This window comes from Salmo salar, chromosome ssa15 (genome assembly GCF_905237065.1).
Source record: "Salmo salar chromosome ssa15, Ssal_v3.1, whole genome shotgun sequence".
In the NCBI taxonomy this organism is placed as follows: Eukaryota; Metazoa; Chordata; class Actinopteri; order Salmoniformes; family Salmonidae; genus Salmo; species Salmo salar.
In genome coordinates this window covers 52,288,856-52,315,174 of record NC_059456.1, presented here as the reverse complement: position 1 = coordinate 52,315,174, position 26,319 = coordinate 52,288,856, and the positions used below count along the sequence as shown (strand labels likewise).

The 26,319-nt window shown below is 42.8% G+C and overlaps 3 protein-coding genes across 4 annotated transcripts in view; all 3 read left to right on the top strand.

The window, feature by feature from the left end:
• The first annotated feature begins 1,288 nt into the window (after positions 1-1,288).
• Positions 1,289-7,333, top strand: LOC106571588 (heat shock protein HSP 90-alpha 1). The gene is made up of 11 exons (XM_014144832.2): positions 1,289-1,578; positions 3,501-3,650; positions 3,859-4,225; positions 4,392-4,525; positions 4,706-5,014; positions 5,140-5,305; positions 5,428-5,618; positions 5,735-5,882; positions 5,999-6,267; positions 6,369-6,702; positions 6,950-7,333. The coding sequence occupies exons 2-11, from the start codon at positions 3,501-3,503 to the stop codon at positions 7,057-7,059; spliced, it is 2,178 nt and encodes a 725-aa protein (XP_014000307.1). The 5' UTR covers positions 1,289-1,578; the 3' UTR covers positions 7,060-7,333.
• Positions 7,334-7,792: 459 nt separating this feature from the next.
• hs90a (Heat shock protein HSP 90-alpha) lies at positions 7,793-18,591 on the top strand. The gene is made up of 11 exons (NM_001173702.1): positions 7,793-7,879; positions 10,678-10,827; positions 11,116-11,485; positions 11,647-11,780; positions 12,080-12,412; positions 12,611-12,776; positions 12,879-13,069; positions 16,816-16,963; positions 17,061-17,329; positions 17,546-17,879; positions 18,117-18,591. Exons 2-11 carry the CDS (start codon positions 10,678-10,680, stop codon positions 18,224-18,226), a joined length of 2,205 nt encoding a protein of 734 aa, NP_001167173.1. The 5' UTR covers positions 7,793-7,879; the 3' UTR covers positions 18,227-18,591.
• Positions 18,592-19,176: 585 nt separating this feature from the next.
• Positions 19,177-26,319, top strand: part of LOC106571593 (serine/threonine-protein phosphatase 2A 56 kDa regulatory subunit gamma isoform) — a 35,335-nt gene continuing 28,192 nt past the window's right edge. Inside the window, exons 1-3 of one of the 2 annotated variants that reach the window (XM_014144837.2) lie at positions 19,177-19,422; positions 19,870-19,929; positions 25,480-25,645. In XM_014144837.2, coding sequence (XP_014000312.1) covers positions 19,396-19,422; positions 19,870-19,929; positions 25,480-25,645 — 253 coding nt within the window. In that variant the 5' untranslated portion in view covers positions 19,177-19,395. The remainder of the gene's footprint in view (positions 19,423-19,869; positions 19,930-25,479; positions 25,646-26,319) is intronic. The other variant, XM_014144838.2, reaches the window with a different exon arrangement.

The window sequence follows — 26,319 nt, the reverse complement described above, 5'->3', positions numbered from 1 at the left end:
AGTTGATTCTAGAACCCATGCGCTAAAAGCGTCAATGAAGTGAGAAGTGACGCTCCAGTTTAGCGAAAGTAGTGAGGTATTCACTTCTAAACCCTCAACAAAATAAATGTCAGAGTTTAATCTAGTTTAAACGCTCTTGTGGAATTGCATGGATGTGTAATTTCTTCTTGTGGAGAATGCGGTCTCTGTGGGTCCTTGAATCATGGTGGACCTTTGGAATATAATATCATCCTGAACGCGCTCGAGAATGTCGTAAAGAAAAAAAGGGATCTTTCAATTTGAATACAATCCCTTTACATGGCATTTATATTAATGTTGTGAATATGAATATATGATGGATATTTGATTGGATTAATTGCATAAATGAATGACATTGAAATTGCATACTGCAGTCATCCAGTCCAATCATCAGAGTTGCAAGCAATTCAATGTATTCCTTCTTGTTAATCATTTGTTCTGTCCTAACGTTCTCTGTAGTATGACCATAGTCAAAATGTAATTATTCTGTCTCCTCTCGATGTTTACATCCACTAGGGGAGATACAGTAACTTCTCGAAACAACTAGATATGTTTTAATAACTCGTCTGTTGCTAATAGTGCCATCCTCTGGTCAGTCTGCGGTCAAGCACTGTGCAGTACACCCATGCCTGAGAATTCTGGTATTTTCTATGATTTGACATTAAAGATTTTCTCATTTCTTGTTTATGATCAAGATGTGTATTGTAGATGTGTTAGCCTACTCATGTTAAACTCCTCACATAAAATCAACATATTGTTAATATCATCATTATAACTAAATGAGCAGTAGTGTCACCATTAGGACACAAAACATGCCCTCTTGTTGGGATAAAACCAGTGTATTTCTATAGGCCTACATGTGTATTATGGGTTGGCGGGATTAAAGAATGTAGAAGTAAACTCTTGATCCAATTTGTCAACACAGTTTCTGTGGCTAGAACTGAACCATTACTTTAACACATCTATTTCCCAATCGCACAGGCCCCCAAAAAATACTTGTGGCCGGCCTGTTATCTTTTCAGAGGCCTTCTGTCCTGCGTCTGTCTGTCCGGATGGTTCAATGAGAGCAGGTGGTTGGAAAGGCTGCGCACAGCTGTGACATTGCTGACAGGTGTGGCCAAGTGGGCCAGGCCTGACACACTATCAGGACGCCTCGGGCCCCCGAATGGCAGGCACCCCTTATGACTGTGCTGCCCTATAAGGACACATGTGGTTTATGGCGCGGACCCCTCACAGCTTTCACTATCACCCCCACCCTACTGGTTATTTCTCTCTTACCCTGTACTGTAGTAGGACTGGGCATTCCTTCTGGAAGCTTCTGAATGGGGGCTTCGAGAAAGCTGCCCCTTGTATAAAAAGAATGGAGTAGGCCCAGTGGTCCTCAGATACAGAAAGTGAGAAGACATTCACCTGAAGCCATAGAGGATTAGGAGCAGTGAAATACAGAGATTTAAAGACTACATTAATCTGCAGAGGAACAGAAGAGACGCTCAGAGATTCAATCTACAGCGATCAGCAAACGAGAAGTGAAGCACTGGAGCTCATTCTTATCTATTCAAGGTAAGAGAGAGAGGGTATCAGGGAGAAAGGTAAACCAAATATGTAGCTACTTGCAATTCAGGGGCACAAGGAAGATCAATAGCCAATATTCTGGAAATACATTATGCATTGATATTATAAAGGTGAAGCACCAGCAGGAAGTAAGCAGCCTACAGTATGTTGGTACTCTAAATTGAATAATGTATCATGGGGATGAATTGCACTGTATTAATCTGAAATGGCATTAAATCAGTGAGGAGACTTTAAAGACAGTTACCCTGGATCTGGTAAAATCCTTTGCGAGTGCATGGCAAGAGAGGAGCACATGGCATGGAATATGACCCTGGTTAGAAGGAGTGAGGGACATGGCAGTTGAAGAGAAGGAAGAGAAGAGAGTCCTGGCAGCCAGCACAAATAATTATTACCATCAAGTTATCTATACCAAGTTAGTAAATTATGCAATTATCAGACCTGAAAGTGTCTCAGACCAGAAATCTACTGGTTCATGTAGTCAATTTGAGGCCAAGGACAAGGATGGATTCCTTTATTCATTCATTGAACTGGAAAAATGTGCTTTATGATCAAGCCTTTGATGTTTTTTATTGATAAGCAGCTGCTTTAGGAAAAAGTATCTTTCATGGGGAAGAGTGTTAACATCATTTGATGAATACTTCTCAGTATATGAGTGCTTTTAAACAATCATAACTTTAAAGAGCAACTCTAATATTTTAGCTGAAAGTGAATAACATAAAACCCTGTACTTGAGAGAAAAATGCAATGCTGAAGACACTCTATGGGTGGATTTACATTAGTAAAATATGTCTAGTGAGATCTATCTCTCTTCAACACCAGATTTGCAACTGTTCTGTTTACACTAGCCTTGGATGTGGTGTGGCAAAATCCACATTCTTGCTTAAAGTGTGACTGCAGCTATTAATTAACATACCGTATAAACCATAGTATATAGACAAACAAAATAAGGGTAGCAATTCAAACTATACAGGAGCTTCTCATCTAAACCATATTTCACAGTGTACATATTGCACACTTTATTAATGCAATGATTCACAAATGTGCAGATATTTTAAAAGCCTTTCATTTTCAATTTGGCTAACAGAGCAAATATGCTCTCTGCTGGTATTAAGGTCATTCTTGCAGGGATATGTGGTGTGAGAGAGCCATTGTCTTTACAGTGTACAAGTCCGAGGAGGATATGTTGTGTAGATGTCTTGCACACTACCTGCAGAGGTAGTGTGGGCGAAATCTCTTAAAAAGAGAGATTTGAATATAGATCCGTCTCTTTACACTAGACAAGTGTGTCTCCTGGACCCAGTTTGTGTCATTTAAGTAGTGTAGTGTGAAGAAGCTCTATTAATACAACTCTACATTACTCTATTCAAGCCAAAAGTCTTGCTTCATCTTAATCCTCCATTTCAAAGAAAGGGTATCACATGGCATGACTGCAGCTGTTGGCAAGAGGGTGTGAAAAGGTCTGGAAACTCCGACACGTTTTCAAATGGCAGAGGCCTTGATTGACAGATGTGGCCTGTGCAATAGGAGCCTCTGACGGAGGCCTGTAACAGGTGCCTCTATTCCTCAAAACTTCAATCCCTTATTGCCTCATTGTCATGTGGTCTGACTAGACTAGAGGCTGTCTACAAAAAAGCAGGTGTTTCTGGCTTTAAAAGCTGTAAAATATAAAAGTCCACATTTCAGACAATGACCATTTGCAAGCTACTATAAGTTGTATTATTTTTTATTTAGCTGAAGCAAGTTTATTGCAAAATGCAGAAAAAAGCCTTATGTGCTTTTCAAAAACATGTCTTCTGAATTAATACAATATTCATCCATTTTTAGGATAATAGAAGAACAATTAAAATCTAAGTGTTGAGGCATCAAAGTCTCCATCAGTACAAACTTTGCTATTTTGTTTCTCCTTCCAGATGCCAGAGAAAGCCGGCCACACCATGGAGGAGGAAGTGGAGACCTTTGCCTTCCAGGCTGAGATCGCCCAGCTGATGTCTCTGATCATCAACACTTTCTACTCAAACAAAGAGATTTTCCTTAGGGAGCTCATCTCCAACTCTTCAGATGTGAGTAGATTAATCATAATGCTGAATTGACCCTTGTAACATTTTACCTTAAATAAGCAACCACTTATACACTGCTCTCTGAGCCAGTATAGTAAAACAAGCTATATCCCAGAGTTAGCCTGCTAACCACTTTGTTAAATTCGCTCAAGGTATCAACCATGACACTTTTCTTTTGCCCTTGTGACCTCTTTTTGCCATGATCTGACAGGCTTTGGACAAGATCAGATACGAGAGCTTGACAGACCCCACCAAATTGGATTCCTGCAAGGAGCTGAAGATCGAGATCACCCCTGACCTGCGCACTCGTACCCTGACCCTGGTTGACACCGGCATCGGCATGACCAAGGCCGACCTGATCAACAACCTGGGAACCATTGCAAAGTCTGGCACCAAGGCCTTCATGGAGGCCCTGCAGGCTGGAGCTGACATCTCCATGATCGGGCAGTTCGGTGTGGGTTTCTACTCTGCATACCTGGTGGCTGAGAGGGTGACTGTCATCACCAAGCACAATGATGATGAGCAGTACATCTGGGAGTCTGCAGCTGGTGGCTCATTCACTGTCAAAGTTGACACTGGTAAGCCTCTTCAACAGTATTGATTAATATGCTGCTTCAATTACTTTTCTCCAATACAACACCATCAACCTACATCCTGGATCAGTTGAATCTTCTTTTCAACAATGTCATTCAAAAGGAAGTAAGCTTAGATCCAATGACTAAGTCTGATTTTTCTGATCCGAAGGCGAGTCCATTGGTCGTGGCACCAGAGTGATCCTGCACATGAAGGAGGACCAGTTTGAATACTGTGAGGAGAAGCGCGTCAAGGAGGTTGTGAAGAAGCACTCCCAGTTCATTGGCTATCCCATCACACTCTTTGTAAGTTCAAATAGAACTTTATATTTCTTTGGTTGTAACAATGTAACAGCATAATGGGGAGATTGACTGAAATCTGCTGTATAAACTAGGAAAGTAACCTGTTAATAAACGTGGATCCAAACATTGCTCCCCATACTGGACAAATCCTACAACTTTTTAATAACAAACATTTTCGTCCAGGTGGAGAAGTCTAGAGAGAAGGAGGTGGACCTTGAGGAGGGAGAAAAGGATGAGGAGGCTGATAAAGATTCTGCAGCTGAGGACCAAGACAAGCCCAAGATCGAAGATGTCGGTTCTGATGAGGATGAAGACACCAAGGATTCCAAGAACAAGAGGAAGAAGAAGGTCAAGGAGAAGTACATTGACGCAGAGGAGCTGAACAAGACCAAGCCTATCTGGACCCGTAACCCTGATGACATCACCAATGAGGAGTACGGAGAGTTCTACAAGAGTCTGACCAACGACTGGGAGGACCACCTGGCTATCAAGGTGAGTCTCTATGATGGCAAACTGAAAATCAAAACTCAAGCATTATGGGTTTGTCTTGATCCAACCTATGAATTAATATATTAGTATGACTGTATGAGTCAACATTTATCTCATTATTCCCACAGCACTTCTCAGTGGAGGGCCAGCTGGAGTTCCGCGCTCTGCTTTTTGTGCCCAGGAGGGCTTCCTTCGACCTCTTCGAGAACAAGAAGAAGAAGAACAACATCAAGCTGTATGTGCGCAGGGTGTTCATCATGGACAACTGTGACGAGCTGATGCCAGAGTATCTCAGTGAGTACTGTACCTTGAACCTTTAGCCTTTCATGGATACCTCCTCAGCACCTCACTCAAGCATGACATTGAGTAAAGATGTAAGTAAGATGTCTGACCAGTTGCCATTGTCTTATCTCCAGACTTCATCAAGGGTGTGGTGGACTCTGAGGATCTCCCCCTGAACATCTCCAGAGAGATGCTGCAGCAGAGCAAGATCCTCAAGGTAATCCGCAAGAACCTGGTCAAAAAGTGTATGGATCTTTTCATCGAGCTCTCAGAAGACAAGGACAACTACAAGAAGTTCTATGAGCAGTTCTCCAAGAACATCAAGGTAAGGTCTTCCTCCCTTTGAAATGGATTTTCCAAGTTCCTGCAACTCTTCCACCAAAACTTCTCCTTCTCTTTTTGAGGGACCTTTAGCTTGAACATTTTCCATCTTTCCATTAGCTGGGAATCCATGAAGACGCTCAGAACCGCAAGAAGCTGTCAGACATGCTGCGCTACTACACCTCCAACTCCGCTGACGAAATGGTCTCCCTGAAGGAGTATGTTTCTCGCATGAAGGACACCCAGAAACACATGTACTACATAACTGGTGAGCTGCTATCCATTTTCACTCTCCATTATCCTTCCTTTGTCAAATCCATGTGACATAAAAAGACATCATAAAACCAGGGAAATCTCTGTTAATAACTGTGTATCCTCTTCTAGGTGAGACCAAGGAACAGGTCGCCAACTCTTCCTTTGTGGAGCGCCTCCGCAAGGCCGGCTTGGAAGTGATCTACATGATTGAGCCCATTGATGAGTACTGTGTCCAGCAGCTGAAGGAGTATGATGGCAAGAACCTGGTCTCCGTGACCAAGGAGGGTCTGGAGCTGCCTGAGGATGAGGATGAGAAGAAGAAGCAAGAGGAGCTGAACACTAAATTTGAGAACCTCTGCAAGACAATGAAGGACATCCTGGACAAGAAGATTGAGAAGGTAGAAGCACAACTTACCTGAACCCAATCCCTCTGCAATGTGTTTACGCCTTTTAATAACATACCACTTCATACACAACTGTCAATGTCTACTAATCACAGGTTTCAGTTTCCAACCGCCTGGTCTCCTCCCCCTGCTGCATCGTCACCAGTACATACGGCTGGACGGCCAACATGGAGAGAATCATGAAATCTCAAGCTCTCAGAGACAACTCCACCATGGGCTACATGACAGCCAAGAAGCACCTGGAGATCAACCCAACCCACCCTATTGTCGAGACTTTGAGAGAGAAAGCTGAGGCTGACAAGAACGACAAAGCTGTAAAGGACTTGGTCATCTTGCTGTTCGAGACTGCTCTATTGTCTTCTGGGTTCACGCTGGACGACCCTCAGACCCATGCAAACCGCATTTACAGGATGATTAAGCTTGGCCTGGGTGAGTTGCTTTTCCTTAATGCATTATTTGCCCTCAACTTTTATCTTGGTTGATGGGGTTTAAAGGCTCCTCCTAGAGCAATTTACAGTACAGGTCTGCAAACACCAAGTAACTTACAGAACTATCATGGTAGTACAATGGTTAGGAATATGGCTTTTGTTTTTCCCATACTTTGGCTGTCTGAATAGCAGATTGTACACCATGTGAATATGTTTTTCTAATGTGGGCTATTTCTTCCCCTCTACAGGCATCGATGGTGATGACTCAGCAGTGGAGGAAATCCTCCAGCCCAGTGAGGATGACATGCCTGTCTTGGAGGGAGATGATGACACATCAAGAATGGAGGAAGTTGACTAAAGATATATCAGAAGAACATCATTTTTAACATTTTTAACATTTAATTTTTTAAGTTACTTCGTTGTGTCCCAAATAGACTTTACATTTTACATGACTGTCGAGTCATGGGGAAAGTATTGTAATTAATTTATCATAATTAATGAATACCATAATCATATAGTATATCTGCTGCTTTCAACCCTATTCAACTGTAAAAGTCAACAGGGATGTCTTTTTCTATTTATTTTCTATGAAAAACGACAAGGTTTATAATAAAAAAATATTTTGAAACATATTTCACGTTTTCTCTTTATCAAATAGTCTGGATTATTGTGATGGCATGTTTATAATTCAATACTTGACTATCTATTTTGCATCTTCATTCATACTTTTGCAATCACCCTACCCCCATAAGAGCTCCCTATATTTCAGATCTTTTTAGAGTAGACTTTTAGGTGAAAAGTTTATCTTAATCATGAAATCTTGTGAAGGTCATGAATGATGATGAATATCCCAGGTACACTATGTACCCACTGTACAAATTTGATATCGCCACGCCCATAGACCCGCCTTCACCATAGAGGTAAATGTAGGAGGGGCGTGGACAGAGAAACTGTAGGGTTTGATTGATATTCCATCGCTCCTCTCAGTGTACACGCTCATCCTACACAGTAGAATCGTTAGGAAGATTCCAGACTGTTCTGGAAGCTGATTTCTCGAACACTCTCAGCGTCTATAAAACCTAGCCAGTTATCCCCTCTCCATCTTCTCCGATAGCTGGCTAGGTTTCGTTTCTTTGGCGACCAACTTCTGAAGAATTCAGGGATATTTCCACAACAAGGTAAGACATGAAAGAACATTTATGTTCCAACACGATGATGCGAGTGTCATTATCCAATTAATATAGTCAATGGAAGTTTAAAATATCAATATAATTTAATAAAATAACATTTTAACTATCAGAATATTCCACTCAAAAGTATTTTACATTTTGTTTCCTAATTTGTAGATCTAACGACGTTATTTCAGAATAGGCTACCACATTCTCTATTAAAGTTGACCTGTAAAACCTATGCCAATACATCCACATTTGGGTCTTGACTGCCACACATGGTTTGATAATCCTTTTCAGATAATTATTTTCATTCACGTCACTTCACTGTCGACATGACAACTATCCATCACATTTTGGCTAATATTTATTCAAATAGGAAATTCATAAAGATTCACATTAAAACTCGTTATGGTACCCGGTCTCGAGATTGAGAAAGGATGGAAACGTATGATCGATCGTTCTGGTAGTTTCTAGAATCATGTTATTTGCCGCGCGAACCGGCAGGGGGAGTATGTTTGGCCGTTGCGCTTGGTCAGTTTACACTGAGACATGGCATAATGAATGAAAGCCAATGAAATATATCCGTCCCTCTAAAAACTGTGCATCATCATTATGGTTGGTACTTACATAGTCTACCAGCAATGTGGAATGTATAATATTTGATTACATTTTCTTATATTCTAGTGTGCCTGTCCAGAGTACAAAATGATCAATTTATGATGTGCCTATCAATTTCCTTACAAGGAATTTATTTCAGTTTATTGGAGAAAATGTTCCTAAAAAATAGAAGCAGTAAGCTCACCACATGGCAAGGACCTATGGCTTCTCTGCTGTTGGTTTGCACTGGGTGGATTACAGTAATTAAGTAAATTCAGCAGTGATAATGAGGACAGTCTGTTACACCACCTGTTTGTCATAGTTTTAAGACTGAAACTCACTGTCCGAATGGCAGTTCCGGCATTGTCCAATGATTTTGAGAAAACTATTATTGTGCCGGTGACATCTCTACTACACTCTTAGAAAAAAAGGTGCTATCTACAACCTGAAAGGGTTTTTCCACTGTCCCTATAGGAGAGCCCTTTGAAGAACCCTTTTTGGTTCCAGGTAGAACCCTTTTGGGTTCTAAGTAGAACCCTCTGTGGAAAGGGTTCTACATGGAACCAAAAAGGTTCCACCTGGAACCAACAAGGGTTCTCTTATGGGGACAGCAGAAGTACCCTTTCGGAACCATTTTTTCTAAGAGCGTAGTGAGTCTCACTGATTCCCGTTGACCTGAAGTAGGCTTGTGGACGGACTATCATAACCATACTGTGACTAACATGCTGATAAATAGTCGTTTATTTGGGGATGGAATTTTTGATGGTTGCAAGGGGCTGTTTGCTTTAAGTCAGATAGCACAGCCAAAGGAGTGATGCAAGCTGTCAGAAAACAATGCAGTGCCAGGGCGTTGTGTAGTGTTGTGCCTCCTTCTTAGTATGTGCTTACGCTTAACCCTTATTCATGACTCCAGTTCCATTGTATTACATTGACCTATTGGACGCCCCCTTTACAGTGCCTCTTTAAACTGAAGACGAGGTGGGCGATAAAACTACGGAAAGCCATTCATTTCCAATGGAAGAGAAGCAAAGTGGGTGGAGGACCTTTGGGGCGATGCGAGCATGGGCGATTAACGTGAACTGAGCAGCACCAAGATACTCTCCAAGTTGGGGAGAGCTGAACATTATGCAAATACTCCACGAATTTCCGGCACGCTCGTTTCTAAACCCAGAGGCGTAACATCGCAAGACTTCCAGGAACGCTTGCGAAACAGACCAAACAGACTAGGCCGAGGTTTGGGAAATCAATGAGAAAAGCATAAAATTCTTCCTCGGTTGTTAATTACCTCGAAATCAAAAGGCCCAACGTAGATTCGAACCAATGTCTTAAGTAGTTGAACATGTTTTTACTCCAAGCAATCTGTGAATGTGACAAACTGACACGTTTCATTTTCGTCGAAAACAACTTTATATTGAAGGAGTACCTTTGATTCGAAGACCCGATTACATATTTTGCGCATGAGCTTTGCGAGCCGACGTCACCATGACAATGCCTACAAGGATGATCGGGGATTTTGATTGGAGAAGCAGTTTTTGCCTATATTCATGCTGTACTGTCTTAGTTGAGTGTGGCGAGGCGAAATATAAGTGCTAGTTAAAACGATCTGTCAGCCTTGTGAGAGAAATGCTCCGACGCTGCTCCAATGCCTTCCACTCGATACATTTGGAACTTAGCTTTCATTAAGCAAGAAATCATTTTTAAAATACAAAAGATACACTTACTGTACGCAGTTTAGGAAAGTTGCACCTGGCTGTATTTTCAAGAACACTGCCTCCAACCGAGATTACACTTCCTCCCCTCCAATTTTTGCTTCAAACTTCTCCTATGGAGTGTATCTGGGGAGGAAGTTTCGTATCTCGGCTTGGGGCTGTTTTAAACAATTATGCAGGGTGCAACCAGGATGCAACTTTGCTGAACTGCTTACAGTAAGTGCATCTTTTGTTTTTGAAATATTATTTATTGCTGTTATGAAAGTTAAGTTCCAAATGGTTCCAAAACTGTACCACAAGCAATGATTATTAGTTTCTAAATGTTAAAACAGAGCTTTGGGATTGTAGTTCACATGGAACCAGCTGTTCTCTATACCATCAGCTGAGAACCTAAGACGGGGACCGGCTGTAAGCCACCTTGGGCCCCCTTGTCTCCACAGTGTGTTTACAGTATATTCATTCAGCGTGTGTTTGTGTGTGTGTGTTGTGTCTCCACAGATGCCGGAAGCCCATGACACCCCGATGGAGGAAGAGGCAGAGACCTTTGCCTTCCAGGCTGAGATCGCCCAGCTGATGTCCCTGATCATCAACACTTTCTACTCAAACAAAGAGATTTTCCTTAGGGAGCTCATCTCCAACTCTTCAGATGTGAGTACTTCAGGCACCACAGGCGTTTGTTTAGACTACTTGGTAGTTTAGTATTATTTGATGATTTACAAAATACACACAGGCATATTACTTTAATTACTTGTTTATTACACCACTATTCATATTTTATTACATATCTATAGATAGTTTATTAGGAGCTATTCATATTTTATTACATAAAATATTGACTTAGCCTGCAGAATACATTTACATACAATTAAGAGTTTTGTTAATCTATTGATGTCAAAAGACAGATTTATTTAGACCTATGTATTTTCATTCAACTAGGCTCTAGACAAAATCCGCTATGAGAGCCTCACAGACCCATCCAAGATGGACTCTGGCAAGGACCTGAAGATCGAGGTCATTCCCAACAAGGAGGAGCGCACCCTGACCCTGGTTGACACCGGCATCGGCATGACCAAGGCCGACCTAATCAACAACCTGGGAACCATTGCAAAGTCTGGCACCAAGGCCTTCATGGAGGCCCTGCAGGCTGGAGCAGACATCTCCATGATCGGACAGTTCGGTGTGGGTTTCTACTCTGCCTACCTGGTGGCTGAGAGGGTGACTGTCATCACCAAGCACAATGATGATGAGCAGTACATCTGGGAATCATCCGCTGGCGGATCCTTCACCGTCAAAGTCGACACGTCAGGTAAGGACAGATTATAGTTGTACACGTAACTTAACCAGAGCTTACATGTTATATAAATTGTGTGAACTGAAGAGGAATGTAGGCCTACAGTTACAGACTGTTGTTCCCCTGTTGTGGTCTGTTCTAAACACTGACTATACTCCCATGTCACTCTACTATAGCTGAGTCTATTGGTCGTGGGACCAAGGTGATTCTGTACCTGAAGGAAGACCAGACAGAATACTGTGAGGAGAAACGGGTCAAAGAGATCGTGAAGAAGCACTCCCAGTTCATCGGATATCCCATCACACTCTTTGTAAGAGCTAGCAGGCATGAGATAGTGGAAACTCCAAATTGTTGTACTCCATCTGAAACTTTCTTTCAGGTTTGCATAAAAGAGGTGTCAAGGGAGGGGTTAGGAGTTGATTTCAGATTGGACAAGTAAATGACTGGATGATAAATTGATGCTGATATTTCACTTTTAGCATTTTTATATTGAATGAAAAACAGGCACAGTGACTGAAATATTTCAGACAACTACCCACCTAAAGTCAGCTACATTACATCAACACAATGAATGTGTCCCCTAACATTCTCATGATCCTCTCTGTTCAGGTGGAGAAGGAGCGTGACAAGGAAGTGAGTGACGATGAGGCAGAGGAGGAAGAGGAGAAGGAGAAGGATGGGGAAGAAGGAGAGAAGAGAGAGGTTGACAAACCCGAGATCGAGGACGTAGGCTCAGACGAGGAGGATGACCATGACCATGACAGCGCATGCGGTGACAAGAAGAAGAAGAAGAAGAAGATCAAGGAGAAATACATTGACCAGGAGGAGCTGAACAAGACCAAACCCCTGTGGACCCGTAACCCTGATGACATCACCAACGAGGAGTATGGAGAGTTCTACAAGAGTCTGACCAACGACTGGGAAGAACACCTGGCTGTCAAGGTGAGGATATTCTATTCATATTGGCCAACAGAATAAGTTCCCACACTGTTTATTTACTAAGTTTCCCTCGATGATCTGTGAAGTCATAGATAGTACCAGTATTAGTCTGTTGATAATGGGTGAGGTCATTTCATAATGACAAATATACATGTACATTAAGGTTTCAGCAGTTGGCCTTCTGTTTGTTTACTTACACAGCACTTCTCAGTGGAGGGCCAGCTGGAGTTCCGTGCCCTGCTCTTTGTGCCTCGCCGTGCACCCTTTGACCTCTTTGAAAACAAGAAGAAGAAGAACAATATCAAGCTGTATGTCAGGAGGGTCTTCATCATGGACAACTGTGATGATCTTATCCCTGAGTACCTCAGTGAGTCAGACAGAACTGAAGTAGATGCTCACATAGATCTGGGAAGGAGCTATAATCTAATTGAGAAGATGTCTGACCAATTGTCTCTGTCGTTCTCTCCAGACTTCATCAAGGGTGTGGTGGACTCTGAGGATCTCCCCCTGAACATCTCCAGAGAGATGCTGCAGCAGAGCAAGATCCTCAAGGTGATCCGCAAGAACCTGGTCAAGAAGTGTATAGAGCTCTTCACTGAGCTCTCAGAGGACAAAGAAAACTACAAGAAGTACTACGAGCAGTTCTCCAAGAACATCAAGGTCAGTTTCATACTCTCAGTTTCATACTTTAGTATAGAACATAGTAATAATGGATTGCATTATTTATAGAGATTCTCACCAGTTCTTTCTTACAATTGATGTTGCAGCAGCACCCACCACATGGGTGATACAGGGCAGCCATTTTGTGCTAGCAGGCTCACCACACTTCAGCTTTCATCATTACGTAACATTGCCTTAAAGGTCAACCTAAACTGAATTTAGGATGCATTGTATTTAGTGGTAGACATGATCTAGGTGGACACTATGATGACCCTTATCATCACCTATTCTTTTAAGAATCTTTGGGGAACATTCTGAATGGTGTAGTTGTTGAATGTTCCACTAACCTTTAACTGGTCACCACCCGACTGATCCCCTCGCCATCTTGTCTCCTCTAAACCTGATATAAGCGGCTTAGGGCCCAGTCCTTTACAGAGTTCCTTACCATCATCTTCTGGCTTTCTGGAGTGTGTTTAAATGACTAGACAGACTATGGCATATCGTTACAGTTATTGCATATGTCTTAAGGTAAACCTTGGATTCCATGTAGAAACAATCTGCAGGGGGTGCACCTTTCTCATGTCTGCTGAAATTACGTGAAATCTGTCTGGTTTTAATCTTAAAGGGCACGTTTACCCCTTTATATATTTTTTGCATAAGTACACTAATTACAGTCAGAAAAACCTTACTGACAAGTCAGCAACACGCCCCTTGTTGGTATCATATTTACAAAACTTGGGTTACTTCCTGGAAAATGTCAAATTCTTGTAACACAAAGATATTTTTGGGAAGAGTTATTTAACCTTTTACTGCAGTGGGATAAATCAGGATCATACAGATTGATTATTGGTAGTCTTAAACAAATCTACTTTGAAACAAGAGTATAAACATCACACACATGGTTATGGGCTTAAAAAAAGATTTAGAGTTGAAATGTATTCAATTTTGAGTTTGCATCTGTAACGTGTACGCTGGGATTCGGGAAGCAAGTATAGAGAGTGTATTTAATTAATAAATGAACATAGAACAAAACAAGAAACACAAGTAGCGTACAGATTTGGAACACATCAGTCAGTAACGCCTAGGGAAAGAACCAAAGGGTGTGACATGTATAGGGAAGGTAATCAGGAAGGTGATGGAGTCCAGGTGATGGAGTCAGCCGATGTCACAAAGTGCTATACAGAAACCCAGCCTAAAACCCCAAACAGCAAGCAATGCAGATGTAGAGAAGCACAGTGGCTAGGAAAAACTGCCTAGAAAGGCAGGAACCTAGGAAGAAACCTAGAGAGGAACCAGGCTCTGAGGGGTGGCCAGTCATCTTCTGGCTGTGCTGGATGGAGATTATAACAGTACATGGCCAAGATGTTCAAACGTTCATAGATGACCAGCAGGTTCAAATAATAATAATCACAATTGTAGGGGGTGCAACATGAGTAAATGTCAGTTGGCTTTTCATAGCCAAGCATTCAGAGTTAGAGACAGCAGGTGCAGTAGTGAGAGAGAGAGAGCACGTCCGGTGAACAGGTCAGGGTTCCATAGATGCAGGCCAGTTGAAACTGGAGCAGCAGCACGACCTGGTGTCTGGGGACAGCAAGGAGTCATCAGGCCAGATAGTCCTGAGGCATGGTCCCAGGGCTCAGGTACTCCGGGAGGGAGAGGGAGAATTAGAGGGAGCATACTTAAATTCACACAGGAAAAATACTTCCGATATAAAACACAAACTATTGCAGCATAAATACTGGAGGCTGAGACAGGAGGGGTCGGGAGACACTGTGGCCCCTCCCGACAATATCCCGGACAGGGCCAACCAGGCAGGATAACCTTCACCCACTTTGCCAAAGCACAGTCCCCACACCACTAGAGGGATATCTTCAAACCACCAACTTATTACCCTGAGACAAGGCTGAGTATAGCCCACGAAGATCTCCCCCACGGCACAAAACCGAGGGGGGCGCCAACCCAGACAGGAAGATCACATCAGTGACTCAACTCACTCAAGTGATGCACCCCTCCCAGGGACAGCATGGAAGAGCGCCAGTGACTCAGCCCCGTAATAGCGTTGGAGGCAGAGAATCCCAGTGGAGAGGGGAACCGGCCAGGCAGAGACAGCAAGGGTGGTTCGTCGCTCCAGTGTCTTTCCGTTCACCTTCACACCCCTGGGCCAGACTACACTCAATCATAGGACCTACTGAAGAGATGAGTCTTCAATAAAGACTTAAAGGTTGAGACCGAGTCTGCGTCTCTCACATGGATAGGCAGACCATTCCATAAAAATGAAGCTCTATAGGAGAAAGCCCTGCCTCCAGCTGTTTGCTTAGAAATTCTAGGAACAATAAGGAGGCCTACGTCTTGTGACTGTAGCGTACGTGTAGGTATGTACGGCAGGACCAAATCGGAGAGATAGGTAGGAGCAAGCCCATGTAATGCTTTGTATGTTAGCAGTAAAACCTTGAAAATCAGCCTTAGCCTTAACAGGAAGCCAGTGTAGAGAGGCTAGCACTGGCGTAATATGATCAAATGTTTTGGTTCTAGTCAAGATTCTAGCAGCCGTGTTTAGCACTAACTGAAGTTTATTCAGTGCTTTACCCAGGTTGCCGGAAAGTAGTCTAATCTGAGTCTGAGATGCTGGTGCGCGTAATGATGTGACAGGTGTGCGTAATAATAAGCAGACTGGCGACCTCGAGCGTTGGAGAGATAGTATACGTGAGAGTACCCCCTCCCTGACACGCGGCCCAAGCCACATGACACCGACCAGAGGGACGGTCCCGGGACCAGGAGCGAGCCGATCGCTTCTGCAGAGGCGCGGGAACCTGTTGAGCCGGCTGAGGCGTGGGAGCCTGACGAGCTAGCTGAGGCATCCTCGGCAGACTCGGCTACTGTCGCTTAACGGGCCAACCGAGTCTTGTAAACCTGACGAGCCCGCTGAGGCACGGAAGCCTGACAAGCCAGCTGTGGCATCCTGGTTGCTCCAGTAGCGGCACCTGGTCCCGGCGTCACCTACAAAAACACTCCCTGATGCGCCCCTTTGGTGAGGTGATATTCTATAACGTGTACGCTGGGAAGCAAGTACAGGGAGTGTATTTTATAAATAAATGAACATAGAACAGCCGGCTTGTCGGGCTCCCACGCCTCAGCTGGTTCTACAGGTTCCCGCGCCTCAGCAGAGGCGACCGGCCCGCTCCTGGTCCCCGGGACCGTCTCTCTGGTCAACGTCCTGTGGATGGAGCCACTTGTCAGGGAGGGGGGGGTACTGTCACATCTACTCCCACTCCCCCTCTCTGGCGCTCGATGTCGCCAGTTTATTCATTACCACGCACACCTGCCACCATCATTACATGCACCTGCGCTTCATGAGACTCACCTGGACTCCATCAACTTCCTGATTACCTTCCCTTTCTGTCACTCCCTTTGGTTCTTTCCCCAGGCGTTATTGACTGTGTTCCATGTCTGTACGCTACTTGTATTGTGCCATGTTTGTTTATATATGAAATATTCACTCCCTGTACTTGCTTCTCGACTCCTAGCGTACACGTTACATCGTCCCAATATTACACTTTATATACATCACATTAGACTGAAATAACAAAACTGTTTGACATAGAAACACTAGATTTTCATAGTTTTATCATCTTTATTAATTATGAAAAATATTAATACAATTCCACCCATGAGGCCAAAGAGGGCGGTTTTTGTCATTGACTGCAGGAAAGGGCTACATAACCTCTCCTGTGTTTTCTCTCTCACAGCTGGGGATCCATGAGGACTCTCAGAACCGTAAGAGGCTGTCAGACATGCTGCGCTACTACACCTCAGCCTCAGGGGACGAGATGGTCTCCCTCAAAGACTACGTCACACGCATGAAGGAAACCCAGAAACATATCTACTACATCACTGGTGAGGAAACACACTCCTCTCTGTACAGTCCAGTTCATAGGTTGTCACATGATAAGAACCTGGTTTCTCAAGTTGCTATAACTACTGCATGTTTCAGGCGAGACCAGAGACCAGGTGGCTAACTCTGCATTCGTGGAACGCCTTCGAAAGGCCGGCCTGGAAGTAATCTACATGATTGAGCCCATTGATGAGTACTGTGTCCAGCAGCTGAAGGAGTATGACGGCAAGACCCTTGTCTCTGTGACCAAGGAGGGTCTGGAGCTGCCTGAGGACGAGGACATGAAGAAGAGGCATGAAGAGCAGAAATCTCAGTTTGAGAACCTCTGCAAGATCATGAAGGACATCTTGGAGAAGAAAGTGGAGAAGGTAAGAACGCTTAATCACATTGCTTACATATATCATGTTGCTGAAGGGGTCCTTTATGTTAAGACAAATGTCAGGAGGCTTGACATTACCTTAAAAATGCCACCAATATTTGCCACTGTATTTACATGCTCACTGCCAGTACAACAATTGCCTGATTCAATGTTCTGATCATCTCCCTAATAACCAACCTCTCCTATCTTCTCCCCCCCTTTATAGGTGACAGTGTCCAACCGCCTGGTCTCCTCTCCCTGCTGCATCGTGACCAGCACCTATGGCTGGACGGCCAACATGGAGAGGATAATGAAGGCCCAGGCCCTGAGGGACAATTCCACCATGGGCTACATGGCTGCCAAGAAGCACCTGGAGATCAACCCAGACCACCCCATCGTGGAGACCCTGAGGCAGAAGGCAGAGGCTGATAAGAATGATAAGTCAGTGAAGGACCTGGTCCTTCTGCTGTTTGAAACGGCTCTGTTGTCCTCTGGGTTCACCTTGGATGACCCTCAGACACACTCCAACCGCATCTACAGAATGATCAAGCTAGGACTGGGTGAGTTAGTTTGCTCAAACAAGGACCATGTTTGCTGTCAATATGATCAATGCTAGCCCCTTGTCTGTACTCCTTTTGTGTTTGCTGATCTGAAGGACCCATGTTGGTGTAATCAATATGGTCATGGCTCCATCTAGCCCTCCTTCATTTTCTCAGCATTAAGTGGTCTAGATATGAGAGAACATTGTTTAAGGTTCAGTAACTGACAGACTCTATTCCCTCCCTTCCCCTGTCCAGGTATTGACGAGGATGACCTGACCCCCGAGGAGCCAACCTTAGCCCCTGTGGAGGACATGCCTCCCCTGGAGGGAGACGAGGACACATCCAGGATGGAGGAGGTTGACTAGACCAACTGACTCAGCTGCAGTGTTACTGTAACTACACCAGTTTGCTTTTACACTGGAAGTGTTGTAAATTAAGACAGGATGACTTTGATGTTTGTTCATGAACCTGGAATTTCCCCCCTTCTCGATCCAAAAATCCCTTGACCCGCATTGGTCACATACAGTTTAGATTCATTCCCATAAGTGTTTACCTTTTTCTTTTGAAGGAAAACAAGAGCCTGTTTTTGTATCTTGAGTTGTATCAATGATTTTTTTTATTGACATTCCAACTTTCTTTTGTGTGTTGACTTGACTGTAAATATTTTCTGAAATTGATACTGTAACTTGAAATGGTGGGACCCCAAAATAAAGTTGACCATGTTAACCAATTCCATTGCTTCATTTTCGCTATTTATGTTGTTGAATGAAATTAGCTCTTAGAGGTTTAGTTAGATACTGTACAAATACTCAAGTTTGAGGTGATGAGATACAGCTTATTTGGTCACTTTGCATTACAATAATTTAGTCTAGAACAATTGCACAGTACATAATTAGTTGCATATCCTGTGCATGCACACCACGAATGGAAGAACTCCATAATCTGAATAAATATGCACAGCAGTCAGCGAAACCTACAGTCTTGCATCAGAGAGCTTGGCCACCAGATGGCATCTGCGTCCATGACTACCCCACACAGTGACTGAAAGAAGTCGGCATATTGAACATGATGTATAAGGCACTAACTACAGTAGCTACTAGTAATAGCTACATACACATTTGCTCATGTGCATCGTTATTTCTTTGAAATTGATGTGTCGTAGTCAGACACAAATACAAATAATAATGTATAGATAACTGACAATTCTAAAAGGTCTCCAGCAGATTCATTAAAAAAAAGTTAGCCCCACACATTAAAAGAAAAACTGCTACCTGCCACGTTGGAGAGGGAACAAGACCCACCCAATGACTGTATACTTTACTTATGCTGTAATTTGTCTCGCTGGCAGGGTGCTTCCATCACGAAGGTATAAAGAACTCCCTCCGATGCACTCACTTTCAGAGCACGTTGAGTCACCTGACAGATATCAGCCTATCATATCCGAGAGGATAGGCGAACGGCTGGTACGGTGGAGAGTTGTCAGGATTTAGCTTCAGTGTGTCAAAACGTGAACGACGGCGGTTATTTTTGTGCAATGCCGAATAAAGCGAAAAAAGAGAAGGTGAGTTAGGAGTTTGCTTGCAGAACAGTTGATACTAGTGCAGTGTACTAACAAAACTAGCTAGTTTTTTTAATGTTTTAAAACTACGAACAGACACCCATCGACGCGATATTTGTAATGTCCCATCAATGCATCATCAGCTAGCTAACTAGGCTTGCTAGCTAACGTTACCTGAGTGTTATAGTGAAGCTAGCTATAGTTTAACGAGTAACGTTAATACCTAACGTTACCGTATGTACGTTTTGTGGTACATAAACGCTAGCTAATGTTTTCTACTAAGTTCACTTTTTAAAGTGACAACTTGTTTAATTAACCACAACTGTCAGAAACAGTTTAGTTAGCGGAAAAGTTAACGAAGTGGTAGCTAATTTAACGTTAGTCAAAACTTGCCTCTGTCCCTTCACATGAGTTGACTAGTGAATAATGCATCTAACATTTTTTTTACAGGAGTCTCCTAAATATGGAAAAGTTGGTAAAACTGGAGGACAAGAGAACTCGGACATTGAGGTAACGTTATAACACCGCTTGCGTGTGCGCAACGCTCGCATGTTGATTTTGTCCACCAGCAACAGACTCGATTTAAAAATAAAACGTTCAATTTAACATTTATTTAACTAGGCAAGTCATGTAAGAACAAATGTATTATTTACAATGGCTTACACCGGCCAAACCCAAACGACGCTTGGCCAATTGTGCGCTGCCCTGTGGGACTCCCAATCACAGCTGGATCTGTGATACAAACTGAACCAACTATATTAATTTGGGGACAGGTCAAAAAGCATTAACAATTTATGGAAATGTAGCTAGCGAGCTTGCTAATGCTAGCAAATTTGTCCTTGGATATAAACATTGGTTGTTAATTTACCTGAAATGCACAAGGTCCCCTACTCAGACAATTAATCCACGGGTAAAGAGCTCGTTTTTAGTAATCTCTCTTCCTTCAGGCTTCTTCTGACTTTATATGGCGGTTGGCAAACAACTTTAAGCTGCATTACCACCACCAACTGTAGTGTGGACCTCAGTTCCTCTTTCAATCACCCATGTGGGTGTATCCTCTCAAAAACCAATGAGGAAATGGGAGAGGTGGGACTTGCAGCGCATCATATGTCACAAATAGAACCAAGTTATGTTTTAGCGCCTGGCTATGCAGACGCTCGTTGACATACGCAATGATTGAATAACATGTATGTGTACATTTTATTTACAGCGCACGCGGCATGTGCTATAACGTTAGCATGTTAGCTAACGTTATATCACCAACTAAATATGAATGAACTTTGGTTTTGAATGCAAGCATTTCAATTTGGATGCCATTTGGTCTATCCAAGTAGCTGTTTTCAACCTGAATCACATGGAGACGACACTAGCTGTAAGTGTTTAAGTCAGTTTCAAAAACATGGTAGCCACTACAATACTTTCCTGTGGATATTTTGCCTCGTATGCATGTCCAATCAAAAATGCATCTATTTTGTCCAATAGGTAAAATAATGTTTATTGTGTAGATACTCCCCTAAGAAAACCAATGATCCAAACTTCGTCTAACAATTTGTTCAAAAGTTATGCGCGTGTTTACTCTTGTAGGATGGACATTATTAGGGTGACTAATGGAGGCCAGAGAAAAAAGTGGTACAAAATCAGGGAAATTGCTTCCTGTCAGCTAGGCTGGGTTCTGTGCAAGAATTAAAGATGGATTTATGCAGAAATTTCTTTGCCATTTCGTGGTTGCAAAAATTCTAATAGTTTGCCTAATTTCAGTTTGACAAAACAAGCAAGTGTAGGGAATCAATGTACCTTCTGAAATATATTTTCCATAACCAAAGATATTGTTTTCAGCTGTTTGAAGCTGGTGTACGAAAACAAAAATTGAAGACGCAATAACTAAACTTTTTTTATTTTATAAAAAACATGTTTTTTTTTTCACCCCAATTTCGTGGTATCCAATTGATAGTTAGTCTTGTCACATCGCTGCAACTCCCGTACGGACTCAGGAGAGGCGACGGTCGAGAGCCGTGCATCCTCCGAAACACAACCCAACCACAGGAGTCGCTAGTGCGCGATGGGACAAGGACACCCCTGCCGGTCAAACCCTCCCCTAACCCGGACGACGCTGGGCCAATCGTGCGCCGCCCCATGGGTCTCCAGGTCGCGGCCGGCTGCGCCAGAGCCTGGACTCGATCCCAGAATCTCTAGTGGCACAGCTAGCACTGCGACGCTGTGCCTTAGACCACTGCGCCACTCGGGAGGCCCTGCAAAAACTAAACTTAAGAACGGGAAGCATATAAATAGCGCACATATAACATATCTATTGCTTTTTAGACTTGCTTTCAATGGGTGACAGATCTATAACATGCACTTCTATGTGAATTTAGTCAGGTTTCCCCAAAAGTTATATATTTCAGCTTTAAGGCTACTGTCTACCTGACAGGCTCACTTTCCCATTGAATTCGTCATATCATATCTGCAGGACATAAAACAATAGAGGTTAGATGGAAATTGAGAGATGACATGTAGTGTTTGTTTTATGGACTGGTTGGCTGACAACACAAATGATGTGCGCATCGATGTGGCTGGAAGGCATGCGTTATGATTCTAAATGGTCAGATCACTAGCAACAATGACAAGAAGCTGCCATGTGGGGAATCGTAGGTGGCTCGTGTCTTATGGATACCATGTCTTGTTTTGAGGTGTTGACTGATGTCATGTCTATGCTAATATGGCAATTATTTGTTAACTTCTCTAGGGCCAGTGGGACGATTTCGTCCCACCTACGTAACAGCCAGTGGAATCCCGTGGCGCGTTATTCAAATACCTTAGAAATCAATTTCAATTTCTCAAACATATGACTATTTTACACCATTTTAAAGACAAGACTCTCGTTAATCTAACCACACTGTCCGATTTAAAAAAGGCTTTACAACGAAAGCAAAACATTAGATTATGTCAGCAGAGTACCCAGCCAGAAATAATCAGACACCCATGTTTCAAGCTAGCATATAATGTCACATAAACCCAAACCACAGCTAAATGCAGCACTAACCTTTGATCTTCATCAGATGACAATCTTAGGACATTATGTTATACAATACATGCATGTTTTGTTCAATCAAGTTCATATTTATATCAAAAACCATCTTTTTACATTAGCATGTGACGTTCAGAACTAGCATACCCCCCGCAAACGTCCGGTGAATTTACTAAATTACTCACGATAAACGTTCACAAAAAACATAATTATTTTAAGAATTATAGATACAGAACTCCTCTATGCACTCGATATGTCCGATTTTAAAATAGCTTTTCGGTGAAAGCACATTTTGCAATATTCTAAGTAGATAGCCCGGCATCACAGGGCTAGCTATTTAGACACCCACCAAGTTTAGCCCTCACCAAAGTCAGATTTACTATAAGAAAAATGTTATTACCTTTGCTGTTCTTCGTCAGAATGCACTCCCAGGACTTCTACTTCAATAACAAATGTTGGTTTGGTTCAAAATAATCCATAGTTATATCCAAATACCGGCGTTTTGTTTGTGCGTTCAAGACACTATCCGAAAGGGTAAAGAAGGGTGACGCGCCCGATGCGTTTCGTGACAAAAAAATTCTAAATATTCCATTACCGTACTTTGAAGCATGTCAACTGCTGTTTAAAATCAATTTTTATGCCATTTTTCTCGTAAAAAAGCGATAATATTCTGACCGGAAAATCGTGTTTTACTACAAAGAGAGAGAAAATAAAAACATGGTGTTGCCCCGTGCACGCGCCTCAGTCTGATGGTCCTCTGATAGACCACTTACCAAAGGCGCTAATGTTTTTCAGCCAGGGGCTGGAATTACATCATTCAGCTTTTTCCCGGGTTCTGAGAGCCTATGGGAGCCGTAGGAAGTGTCACGTTACAGCAAAGATCCTACGTTTTCAATAAACAGAGCCAAGAAGCCCAAGGAATGGTCAGAGAGGGCACTTCCTGTACAGAATCTTCTCAGGTTTTTGCCTGCCATATGAGTTCTGTTATACTCACAGACACCATTCAAACAGTTTTTTATAAACCTTAGGGTGTTTTCTATCCAAAGCCAATAATTATATGCATATTCTAGTTTCTGGGCAGTAGTAATAACCAGATTAAATCGGGTACGTTTTTTTATCCGGCCGTGTAAATACTGCCCCCTAGCCCTAACAGGTTAACTAGCCAACAACTGTATTTGAGACAAGTGCTCATTGTGCAAATGTATTTGTTTTCAATAAATATTTGGAAACTAAATATTGTTTGCATGTTGTCAACAGTCTAAGCTAACTGTCTGTTTTGTCCCCTAGTTGCGAACGTGTCGGTTTCTGTTAAACAACCAACCAGTCTGTTTTTAGTATTCACTTTTCATATTAATTTGAAATTCCCCCCCCAAAGATGGATGATTTCTCACAAAAACAAGCGTATCTCTGTGAAATGTTTTTTGATATAATGTTATGTTAAAGACCCCACTGAATGATTCAGAACATGAATAATCATATTTGTCTTGGTAAAATGTATTTTCTAACAGAAGGAAGTGAAATTTTATCACCAAAGCTTGTTTTCACAGTTGAAAGACAAACCGCACAGACAACCGGTAGAGTAGGTTTAAATGTAATTTTATATAACATTCTGGCTTGTAATGAACATTTACATGATTTTGCAGGCAGTTTCAGACTATTACATTGATTAAATCAGGCTGTAATACACAGACTAGGTAGCCACTATCCCTTCACTTGGTCAGAATGGATGGTAAAAGTAATGTTTGCGAAACATTAGCTACTATCATTGTGCTCTGAGACCACTTGTGATGGTTAGCTATGTCAGTTCAAATCAGAAAATATACTGAAGACCAAAACGAAGATGTGGCCTTGAACCCACAGAAACACACACACACCAATCGGTAATGAAAAAAGCTCATAGAATGGAAGATGTCCCTTGTTAACACCCAGTAATGCATTTCTTTATTCTGTGTTGTCTGCCCCTCTCTGGGGCTATAATCCGGGGTTATCTATCTACTGTGTGTCATCAGCCATGAGGCAGATCTGCTAATGCGCCAACCTTGTGTCAAATTGAAATCGATGGACAACAAGCTGTTGCTGTATTACTCCCCCACCCCTTCCCTGCGTACAGCCAGGCTCCACTCTCTTCTCGGATGCTTCTGGGCACTAGGGCTCTAAGCTTTCGACGTCAATGGGACAACGACAAAAACATGGGAGTCATATTAAGACAGGCTGGTTCAGGCTTGGTAATTTCCTTTGTTTAAGCGCTAATGGTCTGTGAGCTGGCATGATCTTCTCATTGTTTGAGCAAGGTTAAAAAGGGCACTAAATGTAAGCAGTCTGTTAATATGTAGTCTGCTTTTTTCTGAACAGACATTTCTGCCTCTCTGGTTGATATAGCTAAACCTATTTTCTATCCATCTCGTGTGTTTTGGATGTATGAACCACACCTCGATCTCTAACCCAAGGGCCTAACGAGCCGCAGTATGAAGCGAATAGTATATGAAGCTATGAAGCCCACACATTTATGAAGCTAAAGCTGTTATATGAAGCTAATAAGAAGCTGGCACAGTAAGAAGCTGGCACACATTGGGTAAATGAATCAGCGGGAGAAAAGACCTTCGGTTGGGTCACATGCGTCAGTAATCCAGGCCCATCACGGGGTCCAGCAGCTTTAGTCTTCCAGACAGACAGTCAGCCAGCCGGCGGCTCACTAAGAAGGCCTAAAACCCTAAACCCCTGTCTTGTGGTGTGAAGGGCAAAATTAGTTGAGTTTTTAAGTTCATTTGACAAATCCCACCCCCCTTGTGTATGTTTGTGGGGATGAATGGATCCCAGCAGGCAGATTGGACAAGACAGGAGAAACTGCCCACATTCACCAGATTACATATCCAACCTAGGGGAGATTAGGGACAACACTGGGTTGTGCTAAAACCTTTTGAAATGAATAGTCCCTCTCTTTGTCATTTAAAAAAAAAAAATTGTTTGGTGTCTCATGAACAAACCCAGGTGCATGCTCTGATCCACCCCTCTACTCTTTCCCTCCCTTCATACAGCAGGGCTCCAACAGAAAAGGCAGTAACAGTGTCCCTCCTACCACTCAGCTGCTGAAGGGCAAGCAGCTGGGTTCCCAGATGCCTGTCAAGAAGGACAAGAGGCAGAGCTCGTCCCGCTTCAGCCTCAGCAACAACAGAGAGCTGCAAAAGCTGCCTGCCTTCAAAGGTATGACTGGACCTAATCTAGTCTATTCCTTGCCTTGCCGTAATGCAGCCCATTTTTTTGCCTTCAAAAGTATGACTGCATAGTACGCCACTACTAGCTTAGGCTAGTTGGGGCTGGGGGATATATCGAGTTAAATAAATAATGAGTTTTTGATGATATTTCAAATGCTTGTATTGCAAGAATCAAGTTTTTACATTTTTTTTATGAGCCGCTTGTTCACATGTTTTTGGTCTCGCCTCCTTCGTTCCTTCTGTGGTGTGCACATTCCCATTTACGCCAGAGATCTGTATATAATGACGAGATGCTCATGTCTCCGCCCTAACAATGGACGTTGTTGTCCCAAAGGCGGGAAGGGTGGCGGCAAGCTTAGGTCCAAAATAAGCCCATAGAAATGCATTGGGCTTATTTTGTGCAGATTTTGGTGAGATAGAAACCTCTCGCTTCGCCTCTTCCTCTTTGTTTACACACACACACCAAGCCTCTAACCTGCCACTCACAGCAACAAAGATGGGAGATCACTTCTTCCTCTGACAAGCGGTTTCAACTCGCTATTTGCATTTGAGGTTTAGTCCAACATAATTGGTCATATAGACACCGAAACAAATGGAGACAATATTTTACTGTAATAGAGGAGAAGTGAACCTCTCTAACGAGACCCTTTTATTTTTCAACTA